At 34.7% G+C, this 20,561-nt stretch overlaps 4 protein-coding genes across 6 annotated transcripts in view; 1 reads left to right on the top strand and 3 right to left on the bottom strand.

Moving 5' to 3' along the window:
- LOC105170304 overlaps positions 1 to 3,642 on the top strand; it is a 4,770-nt gene extending 1,128 nt beyond the window's left edge. For all 3 annotated transcript variants that reach the window (XM_011091001.2, XM_011091002.2, XM_011091004.2), the window contains 7 exons: positions 126 to 623; positions 858 to 1,020; positions 1,414 to 1,711; positions 1,981 to 2,053; positions 2,128 to 2,218; positions 2,388 to 2,467; positions 2,828 to 3,642. In XM_011091001.2, the coding sequence (XP_011089303.1) occupies positions 126 to 623; positions 858 to 1,020; positions 1,414 to 1,711; positions 1,981 to 2,053; positions 2,128 to 2,218; positions 2,388 to 2,467; positions 2,828 to 3,091 (1,467 nt within the window). In that variant the 3' untranslated portion in view covers positions 3,092 to 3,642. The remainder of the gene's footprint in view (positions 1 to 125; positions 624 to 857; positions 1,021 to 1,413; positions 1,712 to 1,980; positions 2,054 to 2,127; positions 2,219 to 2,387; positions 2,468 to 2,827) is intronic.
- LOC105170303 (anther-specific proline-rich protein APG) lies at positions 8,952 to 9,918 on the bottom strand. Its single transcript, XM_011091000.2, has one exon. It carries the CDS (start codon positions 9,764 to 9,766, stop codon positions 9,260 to 9,262), a length of 507 nt encoding a protein of 168 aa, XP_011089302.1. The 5' UTR covers positions 9,767 to 9,918; the 3' UTR covers positions 8,952 to 9,259.
- LOC105170302 (protein disulfide isomerase-like 1-4) lies at positions 12,364 to 16,994 on the bottom strand. The gene is made up of 12 exons (XM_011090999.2): positions 16,240 to 16,994; positions 15,553 to 15,682; positions 14,910 to 15,075; positions 14,710 to 14,828; positions 14,422 to 14,502; positions 13,929 to 14,015; positions 13,730 to 13,804; positions 13,500 to 13,568; positions 13,335 to 13,415; positions 13,099 to 13,233; positions 12,834 to 12,887; positions 12,364 to 12,783 (listed from the first exon to the last, which is right to left on the bottom strand). Exons 1-12 carry the CDS (start codon positions 16,803 to 16,805, stop codon positions 12,616 to 12,618), a joined length of 1,731 nt encoding a protein of 576 aa, XP_011089301.1. The 5' UTR covers positions 16,806 to 16,994; the 3' UTR covers positions 12,364 to 12,615.
- Positions 18,629 to 19,009, bottom strand: LOC105170822. Its single transcript, XM_011091742.1, has one exon. It carries the CDS (start codon positions 19,007 to 19,009, stop codon positions 18,629 to 18,631), a length of 381 nt encoding a protein of 126 aa, XP_011090044.1.

The following is a 20,561-nucleotide window of genomic DNA, read 5'->3' as shown; positions in this document are numbered from 1 at the left end:
TTCTGTATTCTTAATGTGTATTTTCATAACCAAGTCCATTTTGTAATCTATGGAACATCTTGGCATCTGCTTGATTTACTACCGGTGAAAGAGAATAACTAATCAAGCTTTCATGCTCTTCTCAGCTGGAAAATTCCTCAGGGATGAACGAAGAAACATCACAGGGCAAACAGTGGAGAAAACCAAATCTTTTCTTGGAGATACCTAGCAGATCATTGGAGGTGACTCCTCAAGAGTTCATGGAGATAAAGATGCCTCCCACACCAACTCCGACCCCCAAACGGGTGAACTTTGTTTTAACACGAAGCCCTTCTGATTCAAGACTACATGGATCTTCCGGACCCTCCTCGACCAAAGGGAAATCATCCATCAGGAGCATACTGCCATGGTTAAGCTTCAAGAACCGGAGTTCTAATTCAGAGGTCGAGAAGGCTGCCAATATCGACTCAGGTTGTTCAACGATGGTTCCACAAGATAAACTATCAATTTCCCGGTCATGGTCGTTGTCAAAAATTTTCACACCTAGAATTAAGAGGACATCATCCTTGCCTGTAACTCCATTTGCAAATTCAAATCCAGATGCTGCTCATAGTGGAAGTATAAACAGCCATCTCGCACTTGATGTAAGCTCTTTGAGATTTCTTTACTTCAGTCTCATGGTAGCCAGTGATCCGAGAAGAAAACTTTGTTTTGTACAACACTATCTTGAGGCATACTTGCCTAGTAAGTGGGATGGAAGTTTATTATGTAAAAACAAATCCTGCCTTGGCTGCTTGATTATGTGATAGGAAAAAGAAAGGGGAAAAAGAGAAGCAAAACTCTATACTAGGAGACTAACAGTTAACTGATTCTTGTAGACAAGCGAAGGTTGGCGCATATCCCGCTCGCTTTCTGTACCTGTTATCAACAGAGAAAAGGGCATCCAGAAAATGAATTCTTTCTTCCGTGTGATTCCCTCAACTCCCAGAGTGAATGATCAGGACTCTGAAGTATCAACTGCTCCAGCAGAAAAAGATGATGGTAATTATTATTGTTTTTCTGATAGAGATTAGACTTCAACTGGAATCTTGAGTACTAAACGCATGCTACTTGTAGTTTGTATAGACACAATGCAGGATATTTGTTATTCCCTGCCTCAAGTTTCAATAACATTGATCCATTCTGTTTTATCATTTCTATTCAGAATAAGAGTCTAAATGCTAGAACTTTGGCAGATCATAATTTTATCCAAAATGTGTCTGCTCTTAGAATTATCCTTACTGGAATGTCTTTATTTGTTTAGATTGAAAAATATGTATTCTTTTTTTCTGGGTGGTTGTGTGGGGAAGTCCCCTATTTTGGTGAGTCGTGCGTGACTGTGATATTCTATAAATTTTGATGAGGTATGCATCTGAAACTTGCCTGGATTCCCAGAAAACAATGAAGCGAATGGTGAAGATATACCTGAAGACGAAGCCGTTTGCCGGATTTGCTTTGTTGAACTATGTGAAGGTGGAGAGACTCTTAAGATGGAATGTAGCTGCAAAGGTGAACTTGCTTTGGCTCATCAAGAATGTGCCGTTAAATGGTTTGCCATTAAAGGTAACAAGACATGTGATGTTTGCAAGCAAGAAGTTACAAATCTGCCGGTCACACTTCTACGTATTCAGAGCTCTATAAATCGCAATACTGCAACAAGTAGCATTGAGCAGATGGAATTCAATGGATACAGGCAAGTGAACTAGTGCAAATTTGGCATTGAAGTTATGCATCAGAGAATCTCCATGAGGATCATAAACCTACATAACCTTAATCTAACACAATTTTGCATAGGGATAATGACATAGACACCTCTTGAAGTTTGGGGCATATCATAAAAAAAGTCTCTCGATTTTAAATCTTATTGGACTTGTGTTTTACACTCCCATTCATTCCCCCTTAAAGAGAGTTCACTAGAGGAAATCTATATTATTGGCTGAGGCTTTTGACCCTTTGGTACAGGGTTTGGCAGGACTTGCCGATTCTTGTCATTGTTGGTATGCTTGCCTACTTCTGTTTTCTCGAGCAGCTATTGGTAAGATTGACTGAGATTTGTTTGAATTGTGATCAAACAGATGATTCTAGACTCATGTTTTAATCTGCATGCAGGCTAGAAAAATGGATAGCAGCGCAATTGCCATATCAATTCCGTTTTCTTGTGTACTTGGCCTGCTCTCATCTGTCACCTCTTCAGCTATGGGTATGTCGTAATTTTAGCTCCAAAAGCATCAAATATGTCTACTGTAAGTAGCTTAAATGCCTAATCATATAGTCCCTGTTCAAATTCACAACTTTTCAGATGCTTCCTTTTCTAACTTCATATGCTCAATATTCTCTGCCTAGGGTGCTAACATCTTTTCAATTTTCAGTGAAGAGAAGATTTGTTTGGGTGTATGCATCAATCCAATTCGCTATCGTGGTTATCTTTGCTCATATCTTCTACAACTTGGTAAGAAACTGTTTTCGTGTCTTCATTAGCTTTAGTGAAGTGGAATGTATCAGTTCATGGTCTACTTCTGTCCCCCCACCCCCAATAACTAAGGGATACTTTCTGTTGTTGCCTAATGAATCAAGAAAATTAGTCTGTAGCTAAAAAAATTCTTTTCATCTAATTGATCATGGTTTTTGTACTTGAATATGATTTGTCGCTCTCTTTATACTGTACACTAATTAAATGCCAAGTATAACTGACTTGTATTTGGGTGCGGCTGAACCCTATCTGAGCTCAGTAGGCATTATATCTCGACTTATTTCTTACATGGGATGCCATAAATTTTTGCTTTAACTTTCTTATCTTCAATATTTGTAGGTCCACGTGCAAGCATTCGTTTCGATCCTGCTGTCCACATTTGCGGGATTTGGAATTGCGATGAGCGGAACATCAATTCTTCTAGAGGTCTTGAGGTGGAGAGAACGAGGCCGTCCTGTCACAAATGAGAATGAGATGAGTAACAACACAAGGCCAAATCCTAGTCAAGCACCTCCACCAAGTCTAATAGCAACACCATCGCACAGCAGTCCCAGGCCTCAACGAGACGATGTGGAAAATCCAGAAACTTCCAGTGGAAGTTAATGCAAAGAAATTGGTCTGTTACAAATTGATGAAGCTGAAAAAAGTGAAGGTTTCTTGCATTCCGAATGCAAAAATAGCAGATACTTGCAATATCTTTGCCTATTGTTTTATCTCATACTTTGTCCGAAGAAATGGCAGCCCATTATCAATGGGGCGGGCAGTGGTACACACGTATCAGGCATGTGCCATAGCTCAGGAACGACGATCGGTGATCAAGTACACGAATGGAGTAATCGGGATCATACCCCAGGGGGGTTTGAATTGAACTGATCAGGGCAAGTCTTTTGGGCAAATTTATGCAAGTCTCTGCCTTCTTGCAACCAAAGATTGTTGATCAGCATGGAGTATTACTAGCTTGGATTTTTCGAGGTCATTTTGGTTGTTTGGAAAGGGTGCTGAATTAGCATGGAGAGTGAGTGATTGTGTGAACAAACAGTTATTGAATGGAAAACATGAATCTTTTGGGATTGAAAACCCTTTTGAAACATGAATCCAACTGAAGATGGTTGAACAACGACATCATGAATCCAAAGGAAGATGGTTGAACAACATCATTCCAGGCCATCACAACAATACTAGTTTTTTTTGTCTGTAAGACATGCATGATCCACTACCGACTTTGTCTACTCCTGCTTCATCACAACAAAAATAGGATATCCAGTAACATGCTTCAACTGTTTGGTTAGGATACTTGATATCATTACAACCTCCATCACCTTACTTTATCCAACCACTTATAAAATCTCTCAACTTAGCTGTCTGCTCATCAAAAACTCTATTTAGGACACCACGCTTTGCAAGCAATCCATACATTCATTGCTTACTATTTTTGTGCTCAAAATCAATCAACTTTTGCTGCCAGATACCACATTTGCTCATCTTATTACAGTAACGCAATCATCAACACAAGCATATTACAAGGATAAGGGGATTACCTTTTTCCACAATTGCATTCTCAACCCTCTTAAATAACTCTCCCTCTGTCTCCTCATTACTCAAGCCAACATCATTAGGGTACAGTGTGTTCTCCAAAAAATAAAAAATAAAAAATTGTAAAAAAATCGGATGTAGGGCATTTTTGTCCGATCACCTCAAAAAATATATGAAAAGTTAACGGATACTGATAGAATGAGCTAATTATTAAACGACCGTTAAAATCAGATAGTATTAGTAATTTTTCAAACAACGATGGGGTATTCGTAATTATGTCAAACTTGAGGGGAAGTTATTATAATCTACCCTTAAATACAAGGAAAACAAAAATTTGACAGAGTCAAATTGTGTAATTAAAAGATTTACCATCTTTAACCATTGGATAATTTGCTTATACTAGGGTTAGCAATTTGGGTGGAAACTCATGGTCCCAATACAATCCACCTAGTTTTGGGCTGAGTTGGGTTTAAAAATTTTTAATTTGGGTTCAATATAATTTTGTTTAAATAAATTTAAATAGATTATGAGTCCTAATGGGTTTTTCATAGTTTAATTCTCTATTAGTTTATCAAAAGTAATTTTAGTATTATAATAGAATTGATGAAAGATATTAATATAAAGTATAATTATGAGTTCACTATGACTATGAGTCCTATATGGGTTGGTGATGGGCTTTAAGTGGGTTGATGATGAATTTTAAGTGAATTGGTGATGTATATGGGTCGGTGATGAGTTTTTAAGTTTATTACAAGAGTTAATTATACTATATATTACTACTACTTTTACATTTCTAACTTTTCACATTTTTATGGGAAATAAATTTTCAAAATTTATTTAGTAAATTATTATTTTTTAAACTAATGAGAAACAAATTAAAGAAAAGTGAAGAGTAATATAAAATAGTCAAAACTTGCAATTCATCTGTGACCATTTAAATTATTATTTTTTAAATAAACTGACAGTATACAATTATATTATAAATTTCAATAAACATATATCAATATCTAATAACACTACAAAAAATGCAACATTTACCATGGTTAAATAAAAAATAATCATTGACCTTGGTCATGCAATGGTTGTTGGTCGTAGAATCTACGAGGGTGGCTAAAACATTTGCTATGGCTAAAAAGCATGACAAATATTTTTACCAAAGCACTTAGCCATAGCAAATAACTTTTTTTTGGTGGAGAATTTATATTTTCGCATAAGTTTTATTTAACCGTATTCAATAAAAATTATTTACTATGAATTTTAGTCCATAACTATTAAAATTGCAGCCAATAGTAATTCTTTTTCTAATGTAATAATTTATAATGAACTAGCATGTACTATCATGGAGAAATTAATTGCACAACTATTTATCTCATGATTTGTTTAAAAAAAAACAGTATTTTTTTAATACGTTACAAACTTTTTATTTTATATTTAACAAATGAATCCTTAATGTAACATGATTACTTTTCATAAATAATAAATAATACAAATTTAATTATATTATATCATCTTACAAGTTGTATTAAAAATATTGTCATCTTATTATTATTATATGAACTTTTAAATTTTATAAAATTTAATAAAAAATAAGTGTTATCGATCCAACCCGGTTGACCCATTTACAACCAATTAATTTTCAACCAGTTTGGTTCCAATCCAAACCCCACTCAACCCCCATTTGCCACCCCTAGGCTTATATCTAATTAAACTCTAATAGTCATTCAATACTTTTACAATTAAATTAAAGTATTTTATTTAGCATTACGATAATTGAATGAAAACCTTTATTAGTTATTAGCATAAAATTTATAAATTGTCGTGAGAATTAAAGTTATAAATTGTAACTTTTATCACAACGTAATTTTGATATAGCTAATCAATAAAAAAAAATACCTTTCTACTGGAAACGCAAATTTGATATATAGTGAATTGCAGGAAGAAAGGAATGTTAAAATCATGGAGAATTAAGTTAGAGTGTGAATAAATGTTTGTTTGTTAGTCCAAAGTCGAAGGTACCTGCGAGTTGTGCAGAAGTAGGCAAGTCGTACATTTATGATGCATGTAAAGGACCAAGCTGTTGAGTGTGAGCCCTACATCTTCATTAATACTCCACATCAACATGCATTACCCACCAATCACAACTACTATCCCAATCAAACCTGCACCTTCTTTTTCTACATCTGTTTCCGCAGTTTAAAGGCACATTAATTTATTTTGGGCAAATGCTATATTTGATCCCTTAAATTTTTATTTTTATTTTAATTTAGTTCTTCTGACTATTTTTCGGCGAAAATGTGGCTACATTTTGACTCTTTTGGAAGGTAAATTGATCAATAAGATTGATTTTATCACGCTAATCCCTAAAATTTGATAATTTGACAAATTTAAGGGACTAAAGTGATAAAATTAAATTTAAATTGATAATTTTACCCTCCAAAAAGTCAAATTTCGATCATATTTTTGTCGGAAATTGGTCAGGGGGACCAAATTGAAAAAATTAGGGATGCTGAAATCAAGAAATGAATTTGAAGGACTAAAGTGATTCTAAAAGAAAACTTAAGGGATCGTATATAGCATTTACCATTTATTATTTAGGCTTTATTTCTTTCACTATTTTCATTTTTATCAAGCATATATCCAATTACCTTGCACAATATTCTTGTAAGTGTCTATCTGTTTAATTCATTTATTCTGTGATTTGCCTGTATAGTTACCTAATTATTTGTAATGTTCTTATCGTATTTGAAATATTGATAAATGTGTATATATAATGTTTATAATTCTTAAATGTGTTTGTATAAGATAAAATTAACATATTTTATATTTTTGTGCAGGGAATAATTGAAATAATAAATAAATAAATTAATCATCTAGGAACAATCTTATAGGGTTCTCTTTTTTCCTTCACGAGATGTTCCCAAATTTGTTGGACTCCAGGAATTCCCACTTGCAATTCATAGCTACTGTTGGCCTATAAAAATTTTGGGCACAATAACATTTGGATATTGTACTTGATTTGGGTCAAAATCTATGCGATTTTTTTAGTCGGATAAATTAGTCCTTCAAACGGTTCGAGATTGCTACTTTTCTCAAACTGATGTAAGGGTCCTGAGAAAAGAGAAATAGATCGTTAGGCTTGTTGGGTAGCCCCCAGCCTAAGAACCTCCGATGCTTAAGTCAGTGTTTGGTTTTAAAATCGTGAAAGTAGGTTGTTGGCGAACTAACAAGCCTGAGCGACCAAAAGAAAAGAGTAGTAGAAAGGGTGTACCATAAATGCACTGACTATGGAGTATTTATAATGCAAGTCTTAGTAGAAAGGGTGTACCATAAATGCACTGACTATGGAATACTTATAACGCAAGACTAAGGGTCTTGTTGGTCCAATAAGCGTCTTTCGCGTGTTTCGGGTTGCCAGGGTCGGGCCAACTTGACCAAAAACGCGCAGTTCTTCCAGGTAAAATAGTAATTTTGGTGCTTTTCAAGGGCAAAATAGTTTTTTCCAAACAAAATTAGGTTTTTACCCATCAGTACTTTTCATTAAATAAATCAATCTCATATGTGATTTCGAGAGACCTTACATCATTATGCCAATTCTTTGGGTTGAACTTATAATTAGCGTAAAATAAACTTTACTAGGATCGTTATGTTTTAGATTTATTTTCTATAACTTAAATGATCATACAAGTAGAACAATCTTTTGAGATTTGTTACCACCATTTTCCTTCAGGGTAATTATATTTACACCTCTTGATATATAATTTATTTATATAAATACGTTTTATTTTTTGTGTAATTACAAGAACTATTCTTGAAAAATAAAATAGGGCTAGTTTGTATAAGGTTGTTGATATTTTTTTAGAGGGGGGTGTACATATAATTTTTCAAAAAATAGAAATAGTTTGTGAAAAATGATGTCAACAATTCTAATGAATACATGCGTATAACTTTTTAAAAGGTATGTTGATTGAACGATTTGTGTAAATAAACCATAAATTAGAGAGCTGGGATGTAATTATCCCTTTTCTTTTTTCACATTGACAAACATTTCCCATTTTTGTATTTTTGTCTTGCATCATTAGGGGAAACAAAATTATGCCATACATACAAATTTAGCTATAATCTTATATATATATATAAACACATACATTAAGAGAGAAAAAATCGCAAAAACAGTTATTGTTTTCTATCCATAAATGCTATAATTTCGTAATAATGCTTTATCACATTTACTCACTTTAACCATAGCTATCTATACTACTAATTAAGTCGGAGGGACATATGGTAATTATAATACGTATGGACTAAAATATCTTCAAATATACTTAATTTCCATCATATGTTACATTAATTTTCTGTCAATGATTATTTATTCATTCAAATTTCATGTTAATTCATTTTACTACTTTTGATTAATTATTCAATTTATTTCATTTTATTTGTTAAACAAAATTAAATTAAAAGTTCAAATTACATTAGTGTATCATGTGTGCTTTGATTACTAGTATACATTATATTAACATAACTATGATTTGAAAAACATTACTGAAAACATTTTGATCAACAAAATATAATAATTATTGAACAAAAAACAAAATCAAACATTCTTTAAAATTTTTGGTAGCTTTTCAGTCAAAAACTCAACGACATGGCTTTGAGTTCACACGGACATTCCTAAAGAGGGTATCAGTATAATTTATAAACGCGGATATAATCATAATGTTTTGAAAGATCTAAGTTTAATTAATCCATCATAAGTATTTATTAACTAGAGAGTTGAGCAGAGTAATGGCCCTGATCCCATGAAATGGTTACAAACTTAGAATGCAGATCAGAGAGAAGGTCCACAATCATCAGAACTGCAGAGTTGAACATTGACAGAAACAACAATTGTAGCTAAAATCCAAACTCAGAATTTAGTGCAAAAGGGAAATACAATCAGCAATAACAAGTGTGGTTATTAAATATTCAATCAGTATAAACGCATGAATCAATTATTAGAACAAAATCCAAGAATTAAATGTACGAGAATTATTGCTCTACTTGTAGCACAATGAAGCAACAGAATCCTTATTGATGCGCAGTAAGGAATCAAGCAGATCAACTCACCTCCACTGTTCCACCAAAATCTAACAATGGATCTAAGAGAACAGTAACCAAATAACAAATCAACCACTCTGTCGGTAGTACTCTAGTATAATAGTATAATTTTTTCGTCTTTTGCCATATATACTTGTGCTTCTACAGAAACTCTCTCCTGGCGGCGGACCCATACTGCGCACGGCGGATATTCTGCTGCCTCTTCTTGTACACCAGCGCGCCGAGCCCCACAATGCACGCTGCGGAGATCACTCCAATCGCAACACCAGCCTTTTTCCCTCCGCTCATTCCGCCGGAGGAGTCACCCTTAGCGTCCAAATCACCAGCATTTGACTGATCCTCGTGGCGGAAATCTCCAACCACAACCGGAGCAGGCGCGGGAGTCGGAATATTTTTCTGCTCGTAGGGAACATCGTCGTCATCATCCCCAGGGAATGGGACAGGAGAGGGGGGGTTAGGAGCGAGATCTGAGGGAGGAGGGGCGGGAGGAGAAACGGGGAAGGCAGGGGAAGGCGAGGGAGGCAGGGAAATGTCTCCAGGCGATGGAGAGGGGGAAGATTGGGGCGAATCCTGGGAGAAAATGGGATGTGGGAAGAGGAGGAGAGCGAAGAAAAGGGTGAGGGGAAGTGTATGAATAAGAGAAGCCATTGTTGGGGGGGAAGAGTTGAGTGAGAGAGATGAGGGTGATAATTAAATGGGGAGAAGAGAAGATGAGTTGGAAGACTTGGGATTGGAGAGAGTATATGAATTTGACAAGTTAGAAGAAGTGAAGAAGAGTTGAGATTTCTTTTCTTTTTTAAAAAGAATGATGGAAGTTTAAAAGGCGGTGAATTCTGTGTGTGGGTGTGTGAGAGAACGTGGTGTTGGGGGTGGCTGGCTCAGGGTATTTCTTTATTAATTATATTGTTTGAATTTTGAGAGTTGCTTAAAATACAAGGAAAGGGGTAATCCAATTGGGTTAATTATTTTTTTTATTAAAAAAATTATATAAATATAACGAATCGCGATGCAATTCGCGACTCAACTTTAAAAAGTATTGTTTTTAAGAAAATTCTTCGTATCGTGGATCTTATCCACGACTTCTTTTTTATTTTTTGTTTAATTTATAAAATTAAAATTAAACAAAAAATAAAAAGGAAGCAGTGTTCCAATCCACGACTTGAAGTCGTGGATCTGATCCATGACACGGTCAATTTGTTTTAAAAAAAGAAATACTTTTTAAAGTTGAGTCGCGGATGTTATATTTTAATTAAAGTATATTTATATAATTTTTTAATAATAAAAAAATAATTAACCCTAATCCAATTGGCGGTGAATGAAGGGTAACTAACTATTTGGAGATGTTGCATATAATTAGAACAATAATATTCATTACATCATATTTTGTAATGAATTGAAATTAGAACAACAACAATACCACCCAATATATAAGTTTAGATACAAATACTTTATATAATTAATAATTATATGAGAAGAGTGAGAGTGGATGAGTAAATTGGAAGAAATTGAGCATTGCAATTAATCTTACCCCAAACTTGTCTCTTTCAATTGCAACTCCTCTAATCAAACGCGTCGAGTTGGTCAAGCACTCTATTACTTAAACACTACATGAATAGATCCCCCATAAGTCTTTTATAATTTAATTGATTTTGCAAATAGGCCCTCACATCCCCTCCAAATTAAATTCCCTACTTCCACCGCTTCCCAGAACCTTCTTTCCAAGGTTCACAAACTTTTTGGAGTACACCTGCACCTGTTTGGCTAAATACATATAATACTAGTAATTATAGCATGTCGTTTTTATGTATATATAATAAATAATTTTTTATATTTTAAAAATATATTATAGATAAAAATAAAAGCATAAACTAATACATTATATCTATGCTAATATAGAAATTAAATAAGCTCCATACTAAAAAACAGCGGTTAATGACACGGCGTACTAATTTTTTGTGAAGTTAAAAATGTCCTTTAACTAATTAGTTAACTAATTTATTCAACTTTTCAAATTATACATTAACTAATAAATTAGTTTTTCTTTTTTATTTTTTTAGTGTAATATATTGATTTGCATATTTTGCTCTTATTTACAATATATTTTAAAGCGTAAAATATTATTATTATATGTATATAATATTTAATATTTTAAAATATATTATAAGTAAGAGTAAAATATATAAACCAGTACATTACATTAATAAAAATAAAGAACAAAATAAAATAATTTATCAATTGATGTAAAATTTGAAAAGTTGAATAAGTTAGTTATTTAATCATGAAAGACATTTTTTACTTTACAAAAAATTGGTGTTTAAGTGTCATTAACCACCGTTTATGAGTATAGAGTGACTTTTCTTTTAATATTAGTATAAATTAGTATAAATAACTAAAATTTTGAAAATAAATAATAAATTTACACGTGCACGCAACAAATTTATGTTATGATCTTATAAGTCCTTTTTTCCTTAAAAACTTATCTTATATTTTAAAATTTCTTATAAAATCTCAAATATTTTATGAAATACTTTTCAAAAAAATTATGAACTTAAAAATATTCGCCTATTTGGTATGTCAATTTTAAAATTTAATTTAATTTATTAATTTATTTATTAACTTCTCATCCACCCATCTAACTTTTCATTCCTTATTGTCTTTCAATAGTTACTTTTTAATTTTATTTTTATTTATTTTCTTGTCACTATTTTTTTTATAAATTTTTAACTTATTATTTGATATATATTTTATTAAATAATAATATTTTATTTTAAATGATATTTGTAACAGTAATACACATAGGATGTGCCATAAATTACTAAATTTAAAATAATGAGGCAAAAGGAAATGATGAAAAGATGAAATGGTTGCTAGCAGAGTGCTGGTTGGGTAAATTCTTATTCAAATCAAATTTGATTGAATTAAAATCAATATATTTATTATACAATTGATCACTTTTTTTAAATTGTATATCAATCACACAAATAAATACCCTACACTTACCATATAATTAATTAAAGTCTAGTAAAATCCAATTCAAATTAAAATTTCCCCTTGATTGGAAGGCATTTTCTTTTGTTTTCTTGGTAGTTTGACTTGCCTTACTTTGTCTAGAGGATTCTGCCCAACTAATCATATGTGACTGATTAACTAGCAAAATCTAATGTTACAGCTCACAGCCCAGTTTAGCCATGTCAATACAAAATCTAAAACTCGTACCGTTCTACCACCCAAGTATTCCTCTGATGTGATCGAAACAAATCCCAAACTTCAAATTCATCCACTCCAACGCAGAATTTCAGGAGGCTGTAAGAAGAGAGAATCCATTTCCATCATTTCGTTATTCGTGTAGTTCACTAAGTAATCACAACATCAGAATATTTAAGACAGAAACTTGATGAATTAGATTTTCCTTCAGACATCCTCCATCTCTGTCTCACTTCCTATTTAATGGTATCGGCCTGTGGATGCCCGGAAACTACATTGTAGTAATACAGTCTTCATAGCTCATCCTTAACGTCGCTAGTGGAGCTCTTGATGCCTTCTTTGGTATGGGAATCCTCGGACATCGGAGATGAACCGGCTTTCTGGAGTTTAAAAGGGATCGATGCGTGTTTCTTGAGGAACTTGTAGAATGCTACCACTGTTCGATCAGTGTCAACCGTAATCTGCCGGTGACCAGAACACATATATTTCAATTTGTGAAAAGGAAGGAAACAATAAGGAAGACTACGGTTTTTGAGAAGAAGAGAATGGTGGGGAACCCGTCAGCCTGCAAATACAAATCTCTCTTCAGCATTATATAAGCAGTCACGAGGCATTTGGATTATGAAATCTATAAGTTATTTGCCATCATAGAAGAGCAAGAGTATGTAACTATGTATATATTAGGTAGATCAATTGGGTTACTGGACGAAAATGAAGTTGAAGTTACTAGAAGTAAAGTTTCTCTCAGATTCAGGATGTCAAAAATGTGAAAGTACCTTAGCCCTAGGGTGTTCATTCGTCGTTCCATCCATTTTGGCTATTACAAGAGATTCAATGCCTCGCAAGTGCTTGGCAAGCTTGTTGTATGTCGGTTCAAGAGCTTGGCAGTGGCCGCACCACGGTGCATATATCTAAACGATAAGTATCAAATAAATTGTACTAGATTCAAATTGTCAATACAAGGAAATTAAAGAGAAGAAAACATCATGGTCCAGATTAATCTCAATGGTACCTCAAGAAGGACATCTTTAGACTCATCCAAAACAATATCATCAAAATTATTCCCAACGATTATTTTCACATCACCATCATTCTGTAGCATGAGAGAATGAAGAAGATGTTGATCAACAACTAAACTGCCAAATCAAACCGGCCAGGAAATAAGAGTACAACTCACAGTCACGGGAACCGGATCTGATTTATAGAATGGCTTGAGCTTGTCTTCCAAGAAAGCCTCCCCAAATGCCTGATGAAATAAACAGAACCACCATCTCAGCAACAATGACATACAACCAATGACGTTTAATTGAAACAATAGAACCAACCAGCAAGTAAAAGAACACAGAAAACATCAAATGAGGAAGAAGCTCTCGAGTCTCAACCAAAGAAAAGAATACGACATCCAACCTTAATTTTCTCATGTGTAACTTCCCCATCAAGTATATATTTCTTAGTTTCATCATTTGCTGCATAGCCCAAAACCTGGAAAAAAGAGATTCACCAGACTGAGAATTGATTGTATCTTAAGAGTATCGAATCGATTTTCCTAAACAACGGGTAAGGCACAGAGAAAATGCCTCTTGAAGAAGAATGTTAAGAAGGTTACTTTTGGAGAATCTCCAGCCACTCCAAAGTAATCCGCCACAGGCTTTCCTACGTCTTCATTGTCAACTTGCACATATACGAATATAAGCTGCATCAATTTAACATAGGCATTATACCAGTGTTACTTATGATACAACACTAAAAATATTGTAGCCCCACAGCTCAAACCTCAGTATTGATAGATAAACTTTAGATAAGAAAAAAGGTTTGGTCTGAGCAAATAGATTTTTTTTTTAGCATATCATCTACACAAATGCTAAATATCTAAAATGTCATCAAGTAAGAAATAGGTTTGCACATATCCATCAGTATAGGCAAATTCCCAGCCAAAAACAGGCTTCCGTTCTAAAATAATAATTCTGTTTTCAGATCCAAGTATGTTCCATTCTAGAATGAAAATGTGAAATTCTTAATTCTATTGATTTTTCAGATCCAAGCAGAAATCCTCTGAGCAGAGCAGAAACATAAAGTAGCTAGTCCCAATAGTCCAATACCTTTCCCTTGAAAAGCTTTGCAGCTTCTTGAAATGTTTGAAGTGCTCCTTGTGAGTCATTCGATGTGGCAAAGAGCAAAAGCTACAAATGAAAAGTGGGAGCTCAGGATTACAACTATGAAGATACAACAACAAACAAACAAAACTATTATGAAGATACAAAGTAGCGAACCAAAAAGATTAATATGATTCCCACGCACACTTATTTTGTGAAGGGAGGGAATGGAGGGTTTGTGAAGGGAGGGAGTTTCCATTATAATGGCTAATTAGAACACTTTTAGCTACTGACCTGCTTCTTTATTGTGCTTTCAAATATAAGCGGTGCATTTTCTCTGCTAAAAGTGACCACTAGGGGAAGCTTGTTGGCAGAAACAAACTCAGCTATTACAGACTTTTTGAACTGCCCATCTGCACATAGAATCAGGAGGATATATTTCAGCAAGATATGGATAGACAGATGGTTTAAAAGCGCATGCACTGGGTACTAACCAAAATGGGTCACTTTCTCTGCCTCTTTCTTTAGCAAGACCAAAGCAGGGCGTTTCACATCAGCCTCCAAGTGAAACATCTTAGCCACATTGGGATTTGCAGTTTGGTAAAAGTTAACGTCATTGTCAAGCTTTGATGCAGCAGCGAGCTCTTCACTATCAGGACCCTGTAATAGTTAGAGAGAAAGCAGAGGATGAATCATATAGTTTTACTATCGGCTTCGAGGCAACTCTGAAACAAATGGGAAGGACTATCCTCAATGACTAAGAGAAGATAAATTGCATCAATGCCAGTCCACACAATGCTTTTATTGGATAATGACATCAGAATGATGATGAATGGTAGCATTGACCTTTTCCTCTATGTAATTTGCATCAGTAGCATAAGATCAGAAAAGGAGAGACAGTAGACACAGGAAAAAGAAAAAGGGCAAAAGAATGTCCCATGTTAAGAAGGCATCTTGTAGGAAAAAAACAAATAATCATGTAGATGTGAAGAAAGCATATATTCATCAAATTATAACACAAAAATCAAACTAAGCATACGTGAATGAGAATGCAATTATGGTAGTGAAGATTTTGGTCACCAAGGCGGTAATTAATAAGTACGCTAAAGAATAAAGGCAAAGAAAATACTAGCTTACCACCAATGAGTCAAGGAAGCCCAAGATGACCTTATTCTCAGATGTTAATATACGCTCTGCATCCTCGGTGGTTGTTATGTTAGATACCCCAGGTCCAATTTTCTTCTTAATCCAGGTTACAATTGCATCCCTGCATCAGAATTTAATCTTTTCAAATTCCTTAGAACACTGCCAACCTTGAACTATCACGAAGTACATAATAAGCTTGGGAAAATGCTTTGGTGGTTTTGCATTATATAATAATAAGAAATGAAATAGCAAGCCAAGGGATTTATCACTATTTCAGCACTAATGGGACTTTACTTGCAAAGACCGGATATTTATACAAAACATCTTTTAAGATGATATTTTACTTTGATATGGTACTAGGAATATGATCTCAATCACACACTTCAAAAGCATTTCTCCCAACTATGCAATAACAAAAATGAAAAGAATAACCAATTGCAGGCCAACAACCTCAGCATAAAATCTACCTTGATAGAAACTTTATCTAATTTAAATTTGATTAACTTAATTTCATGCTGCAACACCATTGCAAAATCAATCTTTCTAAATTCTTTCTTCTCTACGTGCCTGAACTCAAATTGTCCACAGCACTTCAAATTTCAAGCAATCGCTTCAAGAAGCAGGAAGATGTATTCAAGATAATAAATGATAAAACTAAAAGGACAAGGAAAAACTCACTTGGTACGTTGACCAGAGTAAGGTTTATGCTCCCCATCAACAAAGAAGTACAAAGTAGGAAACCCCTGAACTTCGTACTTCTCAGCCAGTTCATTCTCCTCCGTGGCGTCCACCTTGGCGAGCTTCACATTCTCCCCCTTCAGCTCAGTGGCGGCTGCTGCATACTCCGGCGCCAGGGCCTTGCAGTGCCCACACCACGGGGCGTAAAACTCCACCATGACATACTTATTCTCGTCAACGAAATCGCTAAAATTACCGTCCATCAAGACTATTACATCCTTCTCATCAAATGTGGCGACTTCATCCTCCTCGTCTTGGTGGTTAAAGTCCGATGGAACCTCGAAGTCATCGTAGTTCTCGTCTTCCTCACCGTCATTATCAGAGTATTCGGCATCGGAGTGGTGGTGTTGGTGGCTGGACCCTATATCGTCGGATTCGAGCTCCTCGAGGAAGTTGAGGTCTTCGTCGTCGTCAGCAGCGGCGTCGGAGAGAATGGGGGTGGGGAGGAGAGAGAAGAGAAGGAGCGAGAGAAGCGCAAGTAGGAGAAGGAGTCGAGTCGGCGCCATTTGTATAGCTTGAATTGGGAGTGGTTTTTGTCTGAGATCTGACAAGGACACTGCGATTTATGGCCGTAAGGATGGCGGAAGCCTTCTAAACTGCGTCGTTTCAGATGTCGGTATTGAGGATTGAACGTGACCACATTGTTGAGAGCGAATTAGGAAAAATTGAAGTTGTAACCTCATAATTACAGCCACATTGACCTCCCCATATTTCAGAATTTTGTCCTAAAAAACTCAGTGAAATTTAACAATTTCATATGGGAGGTTTTTATTTTAATATTAATATTTGATGGAGTGTAGACAAAGAGTGAGACTTGAATTTTGTTTAATTATTTCCAATTTTAGTTTAAATGAAATTTCAAGTATAATATGCATTTTATTGAACACAATACTTGCTTACTATTAGCTTTGCAGATCAAACATTAAAGGGCACCTCCTTGTTTTTTACTTGATATCTGATAAATGCAAATTCAACACTAAGATTCATGCGGCTGTCAGTTCTTTTATTGGAATGTCATGGTTATGTTTAAGTCTGGCCTGAACAGTCACTCTGTGATTTTAAGAATCATGTTAGTTCTAGTTATCTTTAGCTTACCCTTCCTACTCAATTGCTTGTCTTCTGTTGCATTATCATAGATTCAAGATAATTTTATCAACATTGACACCCAAGGACATACAAACAGAACATTCATACGAGAGAAACGTTGAACTATGTGTCATAAATGTTAGTTGCTAAACGTGACAACATTTGTGTTGCTAGATATGCCTATAATCATCAGATTTATCATTGTTGGAAATTTCGATGAGAAGAAACATAGTCAAAATAAAGCATGTGTTCAATTTCCGTTACTTTGTATACCTCTTTACTATGTCAGCTTAATTGAACTTTCAAAGTTGAGAGCTCTTCATCATGAACTGAAAATTTGTAGAGATAATGACTTCAAACATCTGTAGCTTCTTTTTTACCTGGTTAAGAGTGTCTTTCTTGTTTGTACATAATCACAAGTTTCTGTTTGAAAAATTTTCAGCCAAGAAAGCTTATACTTGGAAGAAGCTCCCGCCTACAGATTGCTAACATGTGGAACACATCTGTGGACAAGACGTTGGGACCTATCATCGAGTCTCTCAGCTCACGTGGATCGTAGGATTGTTCACTGTTTGTTTTATAAGATCAGACCTAGTATGGCCTTCCCATTTGTATCTCTCTGTCTATTGTCGACTGCAAAGCACTGGACTTCTCGTGCTTGGTGATGACCCTGTTCTTAACTCCACACAATTCAGTCTTGCTTTGCCCCTTGTCAACTTCCACATGAGTTAATCTAATATATATTGTGTTTTAAGCATTGAGCAACCATTTGACTCCCCCACGGATGCCCGTTGTTCACATATTGTAAGGTAGCTATTTTCTATTAACGGCTGTCTTGCTTATTCAACGAAAGGAACAACGGTGCTTGCTTCAATCTCCTTAAAATTCCGATACTTTCAGTGTTAATTAATTTGCATCCTCAATTCCTTTTTGGTCTTTCTAGTTGTGTATGTGATTGTCAGTCCCTAGTTGGTTGTATTTGCCTGAACATCTAGCAGCCACCCTACTGTACAGTTTGTACCGTCCTAATTCCTATCTGACTGAAATAGGAGAGATCATCATCTTGACTTTCTGGAATCAGTCTATAGAACTAGATGAATGAACCAAATATAGTTATGGAATAGGCACAATTAACTGTAGTGAACACAATGCAAACAAAATTAACAAACAGCGAGATAAATGTCTACATATATCAAAAGAAAGAGAGGAGAGGGGCTGGCAAGAAATTCTCGAATTCCTCAAATTACACCTCCGCCAGCTGCTGGGGACTCTCTATCCGCTTGTTGGCTTGCTGCTTGATGACCACATAATATACTCCTGCTGTGATGAGGCAGGCAAATACGAAGCCTAAAGAAATCCCAGCAATGCCACCAGCTCCCAGCCCTCTTCCACTTGGAGATGCGCTCTTGCGGGCTGTAGACTGCAAGGTGGCAGCTAGAGGCAGCAACGAGCAATCTGAGGAAATGCACTGGCTGTTCTTGCTCTGTTGTGTTTTGGGGTTGAAGAACGTGTATGCTTCTGGGGGGAGCACTGCTGGGCTTTGATTCTCCAGTCCATGAGCTCGATCTTCAGCCCTGGTAACAGAGAGGAAGGTAAGAATGGCTACTATCAAGAAATGGGCCATATGTGTATGTGTTTTGGAGGTGAGGTTGCTCACGTACTCTGAGCGTTTTCAAGCGCTTGCCTGTGTGATAATGGCCTTGTGTTTTTAACTTTTTATAGGGTGTGCATGAATGGGGATTGTTGCTGGTAATTGAACATACACATATATATATATATATAGTGTCCCCAAGAAGCTGAAAAAGATGGGTATTAATGAGGCTCACATTTTCATTGTTTTCCCATAATGATGACTTACATCACATTTCTCTCGACTCCTAATAAGTATGTTGCTGATAAACATAAGGTCACAGTAAAAACCTTGGATGTTCCCCTCGGATTCTCTCTAAATTTTTCCAAGTAGGGAAGGAAAGTGCTGCACTGTTTTTGATTGGCTGAGTTTTTATTGCATTCGTTTTTGTCGAAATTAAAAAGAAATGAATTAGATAAAGATGAGTTTGAAAAGTGATATTTATGGTATCACTAAATCTTTTGCGAAAACAAAGTTGGATTACAACAGAGATTAGGGAGAGACAGGAGGCATGTTAGAATGATGAAATTGTCCAATAATTGCTTGTTATGAAATTTTGTCTGAGAGTCATGTGCCTCCACTTGAGTGCCTCTTTATTAGAAACTTAAAAGAGAAGGGACTTGGAATCTTATTAATTTTTTTTCCAGAAAAAATAAGACTCTTCAATTCAATGCTGTTAAGCTCATTCTTAAACCTTATTGTAAATGTGTAGCTTAAATTAAATAAAAATTAATGATTCTTGAAATTATGTTCTGATCAACAAAAATTCTTTTGATTGGCTAAATGGGATTATTAAAAACGGATAATTATGCAAACATCTGCTCAAATATGAGAATTATGAGCAATCATAGTATTCCCTATTAATTTCACCATTCACGGAGTAAGGTATTGAGGAACAAATTAGTGTCATAAAATCTACATAATTAATTAGAGCAATTATGAAGGCTAATTACAGCTGCCCCATTGATGCTGACTCCCGTACCTCAGTTGTTTGCAGATTATTAAAAAGTTGGTGAAATTGAATGAAATCCCATTATTATAAAATTGGGATGAGGTATATTGTCTTTTTTAAGTTTGATGTAATTATACATAAATTTTATTGTAATTTGAAAAATTATATTTAGTACGTTTAATATTTATTTTAGTATAATAAATAGATTGTTCCATAACTCTAAATTTATCAAATTTGCGTATATTAGCAAATAAGTTGAACAAAATATATATTGACACCGATTGAATTCTTCGTGTGTACTATTTGTAGTATTACGGTACAAACCCTGAAGGCCCACTAGATAAATGGGCCAAGATATAGCAATTCATGTAAACAGATAAAAGCCCAACTTCTATTTTGTTAATTTGTGATTTGGGAAATTCCAATTTAAATTTAATTCAGAGGATGTTTGAGCAAGTTCAATTTTCTATTTTTTTTTTTTCTAAAAGTGCCTATAAAAGAAATGAAAGTTCATAGATTTATATAAAATATTTGATAAACATAGTAAGAAAAAAGAGTTCTAAAATTAGAAAATAAGATTTTATAAACGCATAA

The sequence above is a fragment of the Sesamum indicum genome, linkage group LG9, assembly GCF_000512975.1.
Source record: "Sesamum indicum cultivar Zhongzhi No. 13 linkage group LG9, S_indicum_v1.0, whole genome shotgun sequence".
In the NCBI taxonomy this organism is placed as follows: Eukaryota; Viridiplantae; Streptophyta; class Magnoliopsida; order Lamiales; family Pedaliaceae; genus Sesamum; species Sesamum indicum.
This window is presented reverse-complemented; position numbering and strand designations above follow the sequence as displayed.

What these genes read in the sequence shown, in the direction of transcription:
- LOC105170303 (XM_011091000.2), bottom strand. Translation starts at nt 9,766, where the DNA reads ATGGCTTCTCTTATTCATACACTTCCCCTCACCCTTTTCTTCGCTCTC.
- LOC105170302 (XM_011090999.2), bottom strand. Translation starts at nt 16,805, where the DNA reads ATGGCGCCGACTCGACTCCTTCTCCTACTTGCGCTTCTCTCGCTCCTT. An exon ending in TGGCTGGAGATTCTCCAAAA is followed by an intron (nt 13,805 to 13,928) that starts GTAACCTTCTTA and finishes TCTTTTTTCCAG; the next exon opens with GTTTTGGGCTATGCAGCAAA. An exon ending in AAACCGTAGTCTTCCTTATT is followed by an intron (nt 12,784 to 12,833) that starts GTTTCCTTCCTT and finishes GGTCACCGGCAG; the next exon opens with ATTACGGTTGACACTGATCG.
- LOC105170822 (XM_011091742.1), bottom strand. Translation starts at nt 19,009, where the DNA reads ATGGCCCATTTCTTGATAGTAGCCATTCTTACCTTCCTCTCTGTTACC.